This window comes from Fukomys damarensis, unplaced genomic scaffold, assembly GCF_012274545.1.
Source record: "Fukomys damarensis isolate Sample0158 unplaced genomic scaffold, DMR_v1.0_HiC HiC_scaffold_23, whole genome shotgun sequence".
NCBI classification, from domain to species: Eukaryota; Metazoa; Chordata; class Mammalia; order Rodentia; family Bathyergidae; genus Fukomys; species Fukomys damarensis.
The window spans coordinates 50,607,390-50,622,053 of NW_022900935.1; the positions used below are offsets into that span (position 1 = coordinate 50,607,390).

Here is a 14,664-nt window from a genome sequence, read left to right on the forward strand (position 1 = left end):
GTGCTGAGATAACAGGTGTGTGTCACACCTGGCTGAAGTAGGGGGTCTATGGAAGAATGAAAATCTTTTCTGGTAAAAGGTCGGGAACATCTGTAAAATTTATCTGGGATATTTTATATCATCTAGCCATCAACATGTGTGACTTTTACACCATCCATTATTTGGTTTTAACTGCTCAAGGTCACTCATTGACCTATGGAAGAGACAGAATTTGTTGTATTTTATTTATTTCTTATTTTTTTGGTTTTTTGGGACAGGGTCTCACTGTGTAGTTGAGACTGACCTGAAACTCACTGTAGTCCAGGCTGGTCTCAACTCACAGCGATCCTCCTGCCTCAGCCTCCCGAGAGTGCTAGGATTACAGGCGTGCACCACTATGCCTGGCTTTGGAAGAGAACAGATTTGAACTCAGGCAGATCTGGTTCGTAACACCAGTCCACTCCTAGGTACCACATCACCTCCCTGAACTAGGGTGGGTAAAGAAATTATGACTGCAAAAGGCCAGGGAGGAAAGCATGAACTGATCAGTTTGACAGAGCTTGATACATCCGACTCCTACACAGTGTTATGAAACTGTCCCAAATATTTAGGAGAAACTGGGTGTTTAGAGACCAGAAATTATGCTTTCAAATTGTGCCAACAACATGCCATTTAACATAGAAATGCTCAAAATTAAATTCTACTTCTCCCCTCAGAAAACCTTACTTGGTAGCTTGGGTGTTTTTTATCATCTTTATGAGCTGAGGTTACGAAACTTCAGTTGGCGATGTTGCTAAAACACTCTCCACTAACACTTTGCCTTGCGGCGGCGGTCAAGGTGCTGCACAATTGGCCAGGTTCTGTTCATCACAAATTAGGTCAGCAGCCCCTCTGCAAAAAGAAAGCACCATTAACAACACGTTTCAAGGCTTTCCAAAATCAGCCCGCCGGACTTTGCAAGCTTCAGCAAGGGCAGAAGGAGGGAGGGAGGGAAGTCGCCAGCACTGCTTCCCCCAGCAGCCTCCGCTACCCACACTCCCGAGGGACGGAAAGGAAGGCACCACTGCGGTGAAGGCAGTTCTGGCTCTGCCTTGGTTCTGAGGAGCTACCAAGGGGGAAGGGGGCTAAAGCGGCCAAAGTCTGCGGTAAAAATGCTTTTAATAATTAAGAAGTTACAATAACAAGAAATTTCAAGATTTTAATCCCTTCAAGTGATGATGCAGCCACAGAAAAGCTTGAGGGTGGGTAGGATAGGGGGGACCCTTAGGCAAGGATTTATCTGTTCAAATACTAGAGTAGCTTGGTACTAAGCAAAGCTACAATACAGTATCAGGCCTCAACTCACCAAGCAAGCAGTACTACTGACCCACTGGACAATTACAAAAATCCAAAGTATTACATTTCTTATGTTCAATGCCTCATGAAATTTAAGTGTTACCTTCCCCTCTCCCTTACTTATTGTAATAATACAAAAATTAGGGTCGGGGGATCTAGCTCAGTGGTTCCGCCACCTGCTTCACAAACGTACAGTCCTGAGTTCAATCCCCAGTACCAAAAAAAAAAAATCATGTTACAAAAATTAAAGTTAGCCAGGTGTGGTGCTGCACACCTGTAACTCTAGCACTCGGGAGGCTGAGGCAGGAGGATCACAAGTTCAAGGCCAGCCTGAACTATATGAGACCCTATCTAAAAAAAAATAACAAAAAAAACTTACAGGCAACAAGAGATTTAATACTAGAAAAATTTAAAAATTAGCATGTTAATAAAGCACTAGCAGTTTAGACATGACTTTGTGAAGGGAAAAGTTGGTGGTTGTCATTTAAAATTAAATGAATATAAAAGTCATTATCAAAGAAAAAACTTGGCCCCCAGAGGTAAAACATCGAAGGTAAAACATCGAAACGCTTCGTTGCATTTTGAACTCCAAGGAAATTATCACCTTTCCTTTTCTCAAGTTGAAGACTTGTGGGTCCTGCATCCAAGGGCATCAGCTGGGGAAAGTTTCCGAAGGGAGGACAGACTGCAGCAGTTCTGTCACTTCTCCCTTCAAGGGGACCTTTGTGCAGAAAAGCTGAACACGGAGGTCTGGTGTTCCATGTTAGGAACTCGGCTGGAGAAGTGTTCAAATCTGCCAGCATTCTTGGGTTCCACACCCAAACAAGGTAAGTAAATATGCTCCATGGGAATAAAATAGAACTGTTACCTAAAAAAGGCAAAATGTAATTTTGTGCACACTGATGAACTACGGGGACAATATCCTCAAATTTGCAGCCAAGAGAAAGTAATTAGTGGACATGTTGCATTAACACCGCTGCTGGGCGTGGTGGCGCATGCCTGTAATCCCAGCACTTGGGAGGCTGAGGCTGGAGGATCACCACAAATTCAAGGCCAGCCTGAATCAGCTTTAACTTTAGGCTTCTACCCACTTCACCTCTACCTACCCCAGCTTCTAGGGTAACATGGCAGACAAAGGTGCCACACATGGGCATTGGAGGGTGGGCTCATTTTTCCATTCATCAATGAATACAAACTGATCATAGTAAAGATTCACAGTTTTACGTAAGGATTATGGGCTATTGTAGTTAACATTTTGTTTTTTCATCGAGACAGGTTCTATGTATAGCCCAGGCTTGAACTCTCAGAGATTCTCCTGCCTCAGCCTCCTGAGTGTTAGGATTACAGGGTTGCACTACTTATACCCAGCCTGGATGAATCACTGCCCATCTTCCTGGTCCGTGGGACTTAGGGAGATGTGGGACTTAGGGAGATAATGACGTCCTCTGTGAAGACTTTAGTGTGAAGACAATGTAAAGTCTGTAAATGCCAGCAGCCATTACTACTTAGTAGGAAAGTAGCCTAAACCAAAACCAGGAGGTTCAGAATCTGGCAAGAAAAAAAAAAAATCTGGCAAGACAGAAGTTGTCAGCCCTGTATCCTTGACAACATCAAGACTCCTAGTCAGTGACCTCAATCTACAATGAGCCCAAAGTTAGAAGGCAACAAACAGGCACGGTAAAGCAAAGGGTGGAATTTAATCTTTATTTACAGTACACTGCAAAATATGAAATTCCACACAGAAATAAGAAACCCCTTCAGAGAGGATAAGCTTCATACAGTATGTACAGTTTGGAACTGTTCAAGTATAGTTTTGTTGTACAAAGTGCTACAATAACAGACCACATTTAAAAAGAGTTCTTAGTAGAGATACAGAAGACGAACTTATACTGAACATAGTACACAACAAAAATGTGATGTCTTCCTCAGGTGCACAATCTAGAAGTTAAAGGTACCAGAAGTCCCATCTTGAATTTGGAAGGTATAACCTTCAGAGGTAGTTTCTGGCACAACATTCTGATCTTCTTCTTCCTGGAAATATTAAAGAAACAACCATATAACCACAAATAAGGAACGTTTCTAAGCAGCAGCTGGACCAGAAGGCTGCCCGTGTTCTTAGGTTCATTTGCATATTTCCCCTGTAATCCTGAGCCATACTCTGGTATTGCACAGAAGGAAGAGCGGGCTGCTAAAACTTGGACAATTCACAAATGCCTGAGTCTCCTGTCACTTTTCAGCAGGAAAACAAAAACTGCTTATTAGCACGAGTATGGTCCTGGGGATCGGTTCCTTTCCCCATCAACTCCTTACAATGAAAAACTTAGTCAAGATACTGATTCCTCCCCAACCCCGGTACTGGGGATTGAGCTCAGGACCTTGCTTTTTCTGTGAGGCAGGTGCAGCACCTCTGAGCTAAATCCCCAGCCCAAAATAATGATTTCTAAGGCTGTTCAAGATAACCAAGGGTATTCACTTGGAAGTAAATTGGTGATTTAAAACTGATCAGAAGCTGGGCATGGTGGCATATGCCTGTAATCCCAGCACTCTCGGGAGGGGAGGCTGAGGCAGGAGGATCACTGTGAGTTCGAGACCAGTCTGGGGTACAAGTGAGTTCCAGGTCAGTCTCAACGACATAGTGAGACCCTGTCTCAAAAAACAAAAAAAAAAACAAAACCAAAACAAAAAAAAGACGCCCCAAAATAAAATAAAAATGGTCAGAGAAGAAAATAAATACAGTAAGTCTATTACTTACCTCTACTGAGAAATACTTCTCAATCAAGTTTAATGAGGCCTTGTACACAGACTCATTTTCATGGTTCTGTAGAGCTTCGATTTTGTCCAAGCCTCCACATTCTTCAATCATTATACTAAGCTTCTCAGTTTCACCTAGTTTCTCAGCAGCCTAAAAAAAAAGTAATTCCAAGTTCACTGCCTATACTTAGAATTTTCCTATTTTAACAAAAAAGATAAAACCCATGTGTGAGTAGTAATATGTATCAGACAGAAATAAACATTTGGCCAGGAGAGGAGGTACGTGCCTGTAATTCCGGCAATCAGAAGGCCGTGGTGAGACTCCAGGCCAGCCTGGGATACAAAGTGAGTTCAAGTCCAGCTCAACTACATGCACGACCGACGGAGGGGAAAAAGTCCACAAAACAATTTCAATAGGAATCCTAAATTATTTTACGTGTTCTTGAAATTTTCAAGGTGATTAACCCTGCTCCTCTCTCCTAGCAACTACTTTTGGTAGCAGGATCAAACTCAGGCCCTTGCACTTGTGAGGCAGGCAGCTGCAGCCCTAGGCTAAATCCCCAGCCTAACCTTTTTACTATGGCTTTCAGCCGAACACATCTCACTGTGCTTTTCTACCATTTCCCTGCACCACAAGCACCTGAGCAGGGCTGGGATGTAGCACTTGATGGTACAGCATTTGCCTGGCATGTAAAGCGCCTGGTTTTACACCCTAGTACCACAAAAAAGAAATTAAAAACTCTGCACAACCTTCCCCTCAGGAGAATAGTCCTCCACAACCACATACCTGAAGAAAACCACCTTTGTAACCATGGAATGGCATCTCCCCCGCCAGCAAAGTATTCACCTACTTCTAAAGTAACCACATTCACACTGCCGGCTTCCAAAGTGCAAGGACCCGAGTACAATCCCTGGCACAAAAATCAATCAATCAAGTAACCACATTCAGGTGCAACGGTCTGCGTTAAGACGAGGAATTTTGTAAAATTTTGTGAAAGTACCGTAGTAGACAATCTCAAAGTGCAGTCAAGGTGAAGAACCGCTGCCTAAAGTCAAATACAATTGGCAGTGTGCTAAAAACAAATTTCCCTGCAGTTTATATTACTGAAAATTTATTAGGTATGACAATGACACCAAGACTAGACTTTTAAAGTCCTCAATGTTTAGAACACATAAACATGATTTGCTTGAAAAAATAACATAGGGGGTTTAGATGAAGAGCGGCAAAACCAGACACAAACTGGCAAATTACTTCCGGGCACTATTCTTTACTCAACTATGTAGGTCAAAATCCCCAGCATCACAAGTGTAGAAGCTGATGATAGGCAGGCTAACCTAAATCACTGTGACGGGGGGCCGGCACGCTCGTACAGACCAAATATGGAACCAAGAAAAAACACCAAGTCGTTTGAATTTCATTTCAATCAAATCTGGTATTAAATTTGGGAGGATAACTAACAAAATAATTAAGGATAGATAACCACTTACAGAACTCGACTCATCATCCACTCATCTCCTTCACTCTCATAATCCCCGCCATGTTTTATCAAGTGAGGTCCACCTGGGCACAGAGTCACAGACCTACATACCTAGAGTCCCCAGTACTCAGGAGGCTGAGGCAGCAGGATCACTTGAGCCCAGGACTGAAGACTAGCACAGGCAACGAGAGTGTCTCAAAGAAAAACCGAAAAACAACCGTGGGCCCGAACAGGTTTTCTGACTCTGTGGCCTAGGAGTGAGCAAACTCCGCTGCCATCTCCCCGGCCTAAATAGTAAACTGAGTGACATCAAGCCCAAATCCAAACACCACCTTGAGGGCTGGGGATTTGGCTCAGTGGTTCTGGCACCTGTCTCAAACGCAAGGGCCTGAGTTCGATCCCTGGTATAAAAACAAAACAAACACCACCTTGTTAGGACTTACCTGGAAGATATTTGAAATGGCATCCAGAATAACCAGAATGATTTTCGCGTCTTTCGCAGTTAAGAGGTTCATCAATGGTTCTATTATACCACAATGAACAAGATATACAATCTGTTCAACTGTCCCACCACTTGTATAGTTGGTCACAGCCCACACAGCTTCCTTTTGTGTCTTAAAGTCTGCCTAATAAACATAAGATGGTTTCCTTTCAGAACAGTCATACAAGGAAGATGTCAAAGGTACTATTATCACAAAAGCAACGACAACTACCAACTCGTTCTCCCAGCCTTGTGAAACCAGCCTTACTTGGCCAAGGACTAGGTTAGTAGACAATGCACACAACATTGCTCACCTAACAACCTACCTATTTATATTACCTGGGCGTGGTGGCACATGCCTGTAATCCTAGCCTAGGAGAGAGGCTGAGGCAGGAGGATTGCCACTAGTTCAAAGCCAGCTTGCACCACACAGTAAAAGGACAGCCTAAACTACATGCCAAAACCAATCTTAAGAAAGACAAAAACCCCTATCTGTTTAATGACTGTCCAGACTTACAACCAAGGTGCACTGTTTGGACTTATGATCTGTGTTTTTCATACAATTCTGAACATCTTTTTTAGTCAGTTTTTTGATACAGTATACCTCATATATACGGTGGTACTGTAATTTCTGAAAGCTTGTACAATACACTACAGTAATTTTGTTGTTACAAACTACAGTACTACACGTAAGAGTTATATAACTAAGGGCAAAGTCAAGTTCAGTTTTCCTTGACCAATTCTTTGTTCTGAATATTACAATGTACATTCTATATACAATTCCTCTTTTAAAGAACCAGCCACAGGATCTAATTCAGTTGTTAAGCAAGTAATGTCTGTACATTCAACAATCTTTTTTTCTGGGTACTGGGGATCGAGCTCAGGGCCTTGTGCTTGCAGGCTAATTCCCTGGCCCACACTTTTAATGATTACGTCAAGAACAGCCTTCCTATGAATACTAACAACCATCTGATTAAGCAACCCTAAGGCTATGTTACCTTAGAGAGGACACTGACGAGGAAGGGGACTAGTCCGTGATTCACGACTTGCTGTATCTGGTCCTGACGGCCGGCTGTGATGTTTGACATTGTCCATGTAGCTTCCTTCTGAATATTAGTTTTGGAGTGGGTGAGCAGGCTGGGGAAGACAGCAAGTGCTCCTGCATCTATCACAATCTGAGTCTGTTCATCTGTTCCAGTGACAATATTCCCTATGGCTCTTAGTGCGGGAGTCTGCGAGAGAGGGGAAAAAAAAAAAAGGTTGATGCTGACAGCTACCTTTTTCCCCAGCACTGCTCAAACGCGATCTAGCCTAAAAGTTTTGATAAGCGACCCATCACAGCCTGGAATAGGGATTATTTCTTCAACATTATCATTTATGCTTTCTGTACTTTTGTACCTTGGAGTCTAAAGGTTAACAACTTACCATAATTGGCAATTCATTTGATCCTAGAAGCTTCACCAGATGGGGCACAACGCCCGTTTTTACAACCATTTCAATGCGTTCATTTGGACCATCGGTAAGGTAAGAAACAGCCCAGCAGGTATCTGCTAATACTTCCAGATCATTGTGATGCAGGAGACGAACCAAAGTAGGAAGAATCTGCTCAACAGCATCTAGCGGGGGTGCAGGATTCTTGTTGCGGCAGAGGTTTGAAAGTGTCCAGGTAAGATTACGTAAGTAACCACCCTAAGGGAAGAGAAAAAAGGAATGAGACGTCTCACCCATCATTTGAGGAAATGGAAGAAATCAAAATTAGGGAAAAGAAGTGAGCAAGCGCTGGGCTGCAACACACCTGTAATCCCAGCACTTGGGGGGCTGGCAAGGGGATCACTGCAGTGTGAGGCCAGCCTCAATTACGTAGTGAGACCCTGTCTCACAAAAAACAAATGAGCAATCTGACTCATGTGAGTAACTTACTGCTAAAGATGACATATCAGGAACTGCAAGAAGAGCCAGGAGCGGGTCAATTGCACCATATTTAATAACCAAGTCTCGGAAAACTGAACCATCACCTAAAGGAAGAGAAAGAAGCAAGATTAAGGACCTGGGGATATAGCTCAGTGGCAGAGCATTTTCCTAGCATGCACAAAGCTCTGGGTGCAATCCCCAGCATGAAACACACACACAAAGCAAAATCAATCACATCTACCTGTCCAGTACCACCCATGTTCAGTGACTGAATGCACTGTCATTCTTAGGTGCCCCTTTCATCCCGACTAAGGACCTGAGGCAAGCCCAAAATGTGACGCAATGGTGACCATTAATTACTTAATACCATGGCTCTTCTTCTACCCCACCCCACTATTAGATACATTCAGTCAAAAGAATTGTAAGTGCAAGTACCTGCAATGTTTCCCAGAGCCCACACAGCTTGCTCACTGATGTGAGTGTGGGGAGACGCCAAGAGAGCAATGAGTGCTGGGATAGCACCTCCCTCCACCACGGCTTTGGTCTGCTCTGATGACCCGGAAGCAATGTTGGTGAGCGCCCAAGCAGACTCAAACTGAATGGGACAACAATCAGTTCTGCCCAAGAAGGACACAAATTTTGGAATCAATCCAGCCCGGATTATGTGGTCAATGGGGGGCTGTTTTTCCCGAGAAAGCATTTTCCTAGAGGGGAAACAAGAAGTGTTAACAAAAGAAGTGTTTCAAAATGGGAATTCTCAAATTTAGAACATCTTAAGTGAATCACTAAATGCTGACACATCCTGAAACTTAAGAGAAACTGATTTACTTTTATAGTGCTACACGTGTGGTATACCTTACTACCATTTTCCAAAAATGTAACTTAAATTACTCTTCTCTATCTGCAAAAATCTACTGTATGCTTTTTCTCTTGGTACTGAGGATCCAACTCAGGATCTTGTGCTTGTGAGCAGGTGCAGCGCCACTGAGCTAAACGCCTGGCTCCACTATGTACCTTGACTTGAAATGCACTGTGAAACCATGAGTGGTGGTGGGCGTGACGGTGTGCACCCGTAAACCCAGCACTGAGAGGCTGGACAGGAGGATTACCAGGAAGGAATTCAAGGCCATCCTGGGTGACACAGTGAATTTAAGACCAGCCAGAACTACATAGTGAGACCCTTTGACAAAAACTTCATAGTTTCAGTTAAGGAAAATTCAAGCCAGGCATGGTGGCAGCACACGCCTGTAATCCCAGCACTTGGGAGCCAAGATCATCACCACAAGTTCTAGGCCTACAGCTGATGAAAAACTTTCCCTATACATCTGCCATCTGTCCTTTGCGGCTAAAAACATCTAAAAACTAGTTTCTTAGGTTACCCAAACTACAGCATCCACAACTTACCTGGCAGCTTGAGTAGCTTGGAGCTGGCCTTCTAGATTATTGCTATTTATGCCTTTGACAATGTCATCGACAGTCCAATTCACAGTGCCCTAAAAGAGAAGTGGGGGAAAAGAAGTGGATTTTATAAACTATCGTTTTATGACTAAGTAAAACAACCCACCCACTCTTACCATTATGGAAACACTTTGAAGTCTACAGTGAGTTATTAAAAGTTTAGCCCTACATTTAATGTTGTCTATTAAATATTTTATATATTAAACAGTCCTCAAATTTGATGTTCTAACTTATTGTGGTCTCAACACTGCCACAAAAGGCAGCCGTGAATGAATGATTTAGGGCAGAATGAAAGTTATTTCTACATTAATCTCAATCACCTTCATCCAACTATCCCTTGAGGGAGAAAGTGAGTTACAGGCAATGTTCGGGAGATTTTCACGCCCAAACTTGTAATCTCTACGTATTTCCATGATAGGAACTATACATATAAAAGTTGTATGTTGCAAATCACAGTGGAAGGGTTTGAAAACCAATGCTATTTATTGGTAACTCAAAAAGAATGTCCCTTTCTCATTAGGGACTTACAACCTAACAAGGAGCTGGAGATTTAGCTCAGCAGTGCTGGGCCTGCCTCACCAGTATAGGATCCCCGGTACCCCCCAAAACACAATGTAGTAAGTAAACAAATACTATAAATGTTATATTTTGTCATACAGCAATTATTCTCACTTTTTGGTGAAGAAATAGGGAACTCCATACATAACCCTAAGATATCTAAGATAATCTAATCGTAAGCTGTCTCCTGCTAGGCACTGTAAGATGGGATTGAGTATTTATACTCTAGAAAAAGCACAGAGGCGGACTAGAGACACAGCCCAGGGTACAGACATGCCTAAAATGTTGGGAAGCTTCGAGTTTGATCCCTAGCACTGCAAAACAAAAAAGAAAGGTTCCAAGAGGAGGAAGTGCTAAAAGAAAGCAAAAGCACCTGCCTTGCAAGTGCAAGGCCCTGAGTTCAACCCTGGTACCAAAAAAAAAAAAAAAAAAAAAAAAAAAGAAGGGGATTTAGCTTACTGGTGGTACCATACCTGCCTGGCAAGTTCAAGGTCTTGAGTTCCATTCCCTGTACCAGGAAAAAAAAAACGGATGTAGGAAAGAACTGGTACTTTTGAAGAGACACATTTGAGAACCTAAGCTAATTTATAGTAGGTCTTCATGGAAGTATGGATAGTAGTCACACATCAGTTAATGCTGGTGACATATTCTACGAAATATGGGTCAGGGGATTTAGCTCAGTGGTTCCGCTGCCTGCCTCGCAAGCAAAAGGACCCAAGTTCGATCCCCAGTACCAAACAAAAAAAAGAAAAAAGAAATATGGAATTATGTGATTTTGTCATTATTCAATAAACCTGTACAGGAAGAGCCTATAGCACACTTAACAGTACTTGGTATAGCCGGGCGTGGTGGTGCTGTAATCCCAGCACTCAGGAGGCTGAGGCAGGAGGATCGCTGTGAATTTGAGACCAGCCTGGGCTACATAGTGAGTTCCAGGTCAGTCTCAACTACATAGTGAGACCCTGTCTCAAAAAAGCAAAAAACAAAAAAAACAAAAAAACAAAAAAACAAAAAAAAAAAAAAAAAAAAAAAAAAAAAGCCAGTACTTGGTAGAGCCCATTCCTCTGGGCTACTAACCTATGCAGCATGGTAGGCAACTCTAGTATAGTATTAAGTATTTGTGTACCTAAGCAGATCTAAATTTAGAAGAGGTACAATAAAAATATGGTACAAAAGAAGAGATGGGAGAGGTGGCAAAAACATGTAATTCCAGCACTTGGGATGTTGAGGCAGGAGGATCATCAGGAGTTTGAGGCCAGCCTGAGGTACATAGTGAGTTCAAGGCCACTCTGAACTACAACAGACCCCTGTTCCCAAAAAGGCCAAGGCCGGAGATCTAGCTCAGTGGTTCGGTGGCCTGCCTTGCAAGCACAAGGACCCGAGTTCAATCCCCGGTACCAAAAAAAAAAAAAAAAAAAAAAAAACCAAAATGCATAAGATCAAAACAAAAAGAAAATGACACACTGTATAGTGCACTTGCCGTGGAGCTTGGAGGACTAGAAATGGCTCTGAATGAGTTGCTGACTGAGTGGGAAGAGTAAAGACCCAGGTCATTCCTACAAGCTTAAAAAAAAACACTGAATACTCAGGCTACTCTAATAAACTTGCCAAAAATATATTTTCTTAACCCAGAGGGGGGAAAATTTTACCAGTTATTCTGATAAAGCACTTTTATCAAGAATATAGAGGAAAAAAAACAGAACCCCCCTAAATTTAAAGACCCAATGGAAAAATGGGCATCTGAAATAAAAAGACACTTCTCAGATGAAGAATTAGAAACAGCTAATATATAAAAGTGTTTAACAGCACTGGTCATTTGAGAAATACCAATTAAAAAACTGAGATTCCACCTCATTCCAGAAAGAATGGCTGCCATCAAGAAATCACACAATAACAAATGTTGGAGGGACTGTGGGAGGAAGGAACCTTCTCCACTGTCGGTGGGAGTGCAGACTGGGGCAATCACTGTGGAAATCAGTATGGAGATTTCTCAAAGAACTCAAACTAGAGGTTTCATTTGACCTAGCTATAACTCTTCTTGGTATCTTCCTGAATTAAAAACTTCATACCACAGCAACATACGAGCACCCATGTTTTTAGCAGCAGTCTGTAATAGCTAAATTTTGGAAACAGCCCAAATGCCCATCAAATGATGAGTGGATACAAAAGATGTGGTTCTTTTTTATACAATGGAGCACTACTCTGCCATAAAGGATGAGCTTCAGAAAAAAAAATAAATAAATAAGAGATCAGAAACAAATAGATGAGAGCCGGGGATTTAGCTCACAGGTTCCACCGTCTTCCTTCTAAGCATAAGGATCCGAGTTCAATCCCCGGTACCAAAAAAAACCCCAAATAGATGAAAAGAGGCTAAAAGAATAAACAAAACCAAAGCTGACAAGCTCTTAACCAAACTAGCCAAAAGACTAAGACTCAAACAAGTAAAAATATAGGCTAAATAGGGATGTTACAACTGACTGAACTGAAATATATAGGATCATTATGGAATATGTTGAAAAGTATATACTAATGAAATGGAAAATCTAGAAGAAATTAATTTATAAATGTAGATGGTCTATAAAAATTGAACTGAAAAAAAAAACAGGACGAGCTTCAGACATTTACAGCTAAATAGATGGACCTTGAGTTGATGCTCAAGTAAAAATACCGCATTGTTTCTCTGGTATGAGAAACTGAAAGTGCAAATAAGGAGTAAACGTGTAACAGATATTGGGAAATGGGAAGAAAGTATTCAAATGGGAAGGGAAACAATGGAAAAAAGGACAAGAAAAAAGTGAAAATAGAAGGAAAAATAGAAAGCTTTTGTACATAGGGAGGAGGGGGAATTGAGGGGGAAAGGTAAAAAATAAAATGAAATTTATTTCTAAAAATATGTATCTTTTCTTCATTATGATTTCTATCTAAAATGTTCCCCCATGGGCCAGGGATTTAGCTAAGTGGTTCCACTGCCTGCCTCACAAACAAGGTTCTGAGTTTGATCCCTGGTAAAGTGACCATGAGTCCATTTCATTTTGTTTTTTCTTTTTTTTTTTTTGAGACAGGGCCTCACTATGTAGTTGAGACTGATCTGGAACACACCATGTAGGTCCAGCCTGGTCTCGAACTCAGTGATCCTCCCGCCTCAGCCTCGAGTGCTGGGATTACAGGCGTGCACCACCATGCCCAGCCCGGGAGTCCATTTTAAAATGTTCACCCAAAGTCTCATGTGCTCCCAGGTGGGGATTTGGGGAGTGGCTGGATCATGGCTGGGAATTGTGAACATGGATTAAGGGTGAGAACTGGGTCAGTCCACTGATTGCTTTAACAAGGCTCTGGGTGTGGTTAGTGGGAGACCCCTGGGTATGGGCAGCACCACCAAATAGGCTTGTTGCCTACAAGGGACAAAAGGGGTGGCAAAGCTGCCATTTCACTGCCTGCCTGGTCAGCCATGATCTATTTCTCCTCTGCCACTAAGCCCTACCTTGGATTGGAAACAAATAAATGTTTCCTCCTTTAACTTGTGGCTATTGGGTATTTTGTCCTACAAACGAGAAAAGTAACTAAGACTATGATTAATAAACTTAGGTTACTGTTATCAGTCCTTTTGACCCTTTGTAATTAACACTTAGCTTAAAAGCATAGTGAACACAAAATATTTTTCTGTATCTTTATAACCTTTTCATGTTTAACAACTCATGCCTTTTTGCTGAAAACTAAGATATGACTACACATTAGCCTAGGCCTACACAGGGCCAACACTATCTGCAACACCTTCTACCTCACACATCTCATCCCCTCAGTAACATGGTACACAGACTTGGCATCTCCTGCCTCCTGGAATACACCATGAAAAGTGTGCCTGAGAAGTCACTCTTTTCAGAAACATATTCAGGGTGGCTTGCATGCTTCCTGTTTTATTGTGCCATTTTTTGCAGTGCCAAGAGATTGAACCCAGGGCCTTCACCATGAGCTATACAGCTCTTTATTTTTAATTCTGAGATAGGGTCTTGCTAAGATACCAAGTTGTCCAGGCTGGGCTTGAACCTGCAATCCTACCTAAGGCTCCCAGAGTACTGGGATTTACAGGCATGTTATCTGCCTCCTTTGGTTCATTAGTTTGATCACTGATTTGTTTATAACCAGATAATGTACAGGAACATTATGGTTTATTAATGAAAATCTTTCAGCATTGGGACCCCCATTTCTAAGCTTTTTAAGGAGCTTGTTGAGGTCTGCAAAAGATTGACAGACCCTTAACTACAAATTTTCTTTTTCTTCTGCAGTCTCCTTTTCTCTTGCTCTCTCTTTGGCTATGAATGCTATTCTAGTTTCATTATAATCTTATGGGCCCATCATCATATGTGCAATCTGTAGTTGACAGAAATAGTGTGCATGAAAAGTACATGAATATACTTTGGGAAAAACTTTAAAAAGGCACAATATGGCAAATAAAAGGAAAGATAAATTAGGAAGCCATTTAACTATTTCAGGAAGAAAAGATTTTGAACAAAACTGGCACCAAGTAAAAGAAAAACCAAATAAGTCCCACAGAATGGATGGTTCTGAGCTCAGTGTTGCAACAGCCAGGTCAAGATGTCCAACTAATAGAAATACAGGGAAAATGCAGCAAGAGCAAATCAAAAAGACGACTTTGGAATCAGTTTCTAAAGACTAGTCAGTCCAGGATCACCCAAGGAAAAAAAAAAAAAAAAA

At 41.9% G+C, this 14,664-nt stretch overlaps 1 protein-coding gene across 2 annotated transcripts in view; it reads right to left on the reverse strand.

Annotated features, from left to right (window-relative positions):
* Nucleotides 1-3,052: 3,052 nt before the first annotated feature.
* Kpna2 (karyopherin subunit alpha 2) overlaps nt 3,053-14,664 on the reverse strand; it is a 23,385-nt gene continuing 11,773 nt past the window's right edge. For both annotated transcript variants that reach the window (XM_010616779.3, XM_010616778.3), the window contains exons 5-12: nt 9,340-9,428; nt 8,371-8,639; nt 7,945-8,039; nt 7,450-7,713; nt 7,023-7,256; nt 5,987-6,169; nt 4,067-4,216; nt 3,053-3,345 (exon numbers count right to left, since the gene is read on the reverse strand). In XM_010616779.3, coding sequence (XP_010615081.1) covers nt 3,253-3,345; nt 4,067-4,216; nt 5,987-6,169; nt 7,023-7,256; nt 7,450-7,713; nt 7,945-8,039; nt 8,371-8,639; nt 9,340-9,428 — 1,377 coding nt within the window. In that variant the 3' untranslated portion in view covers nt 3,053-3,252. The remainder of the gene's footprint in view (nt 3,346-4,066; nt 4,217-5,986; nt 6,170-7,022; nt 7,257-7,449; nt 7,714-7,944; nt 8,040-8,370; nt 8,640-9,339; nt 9,429-14,664) is intronic.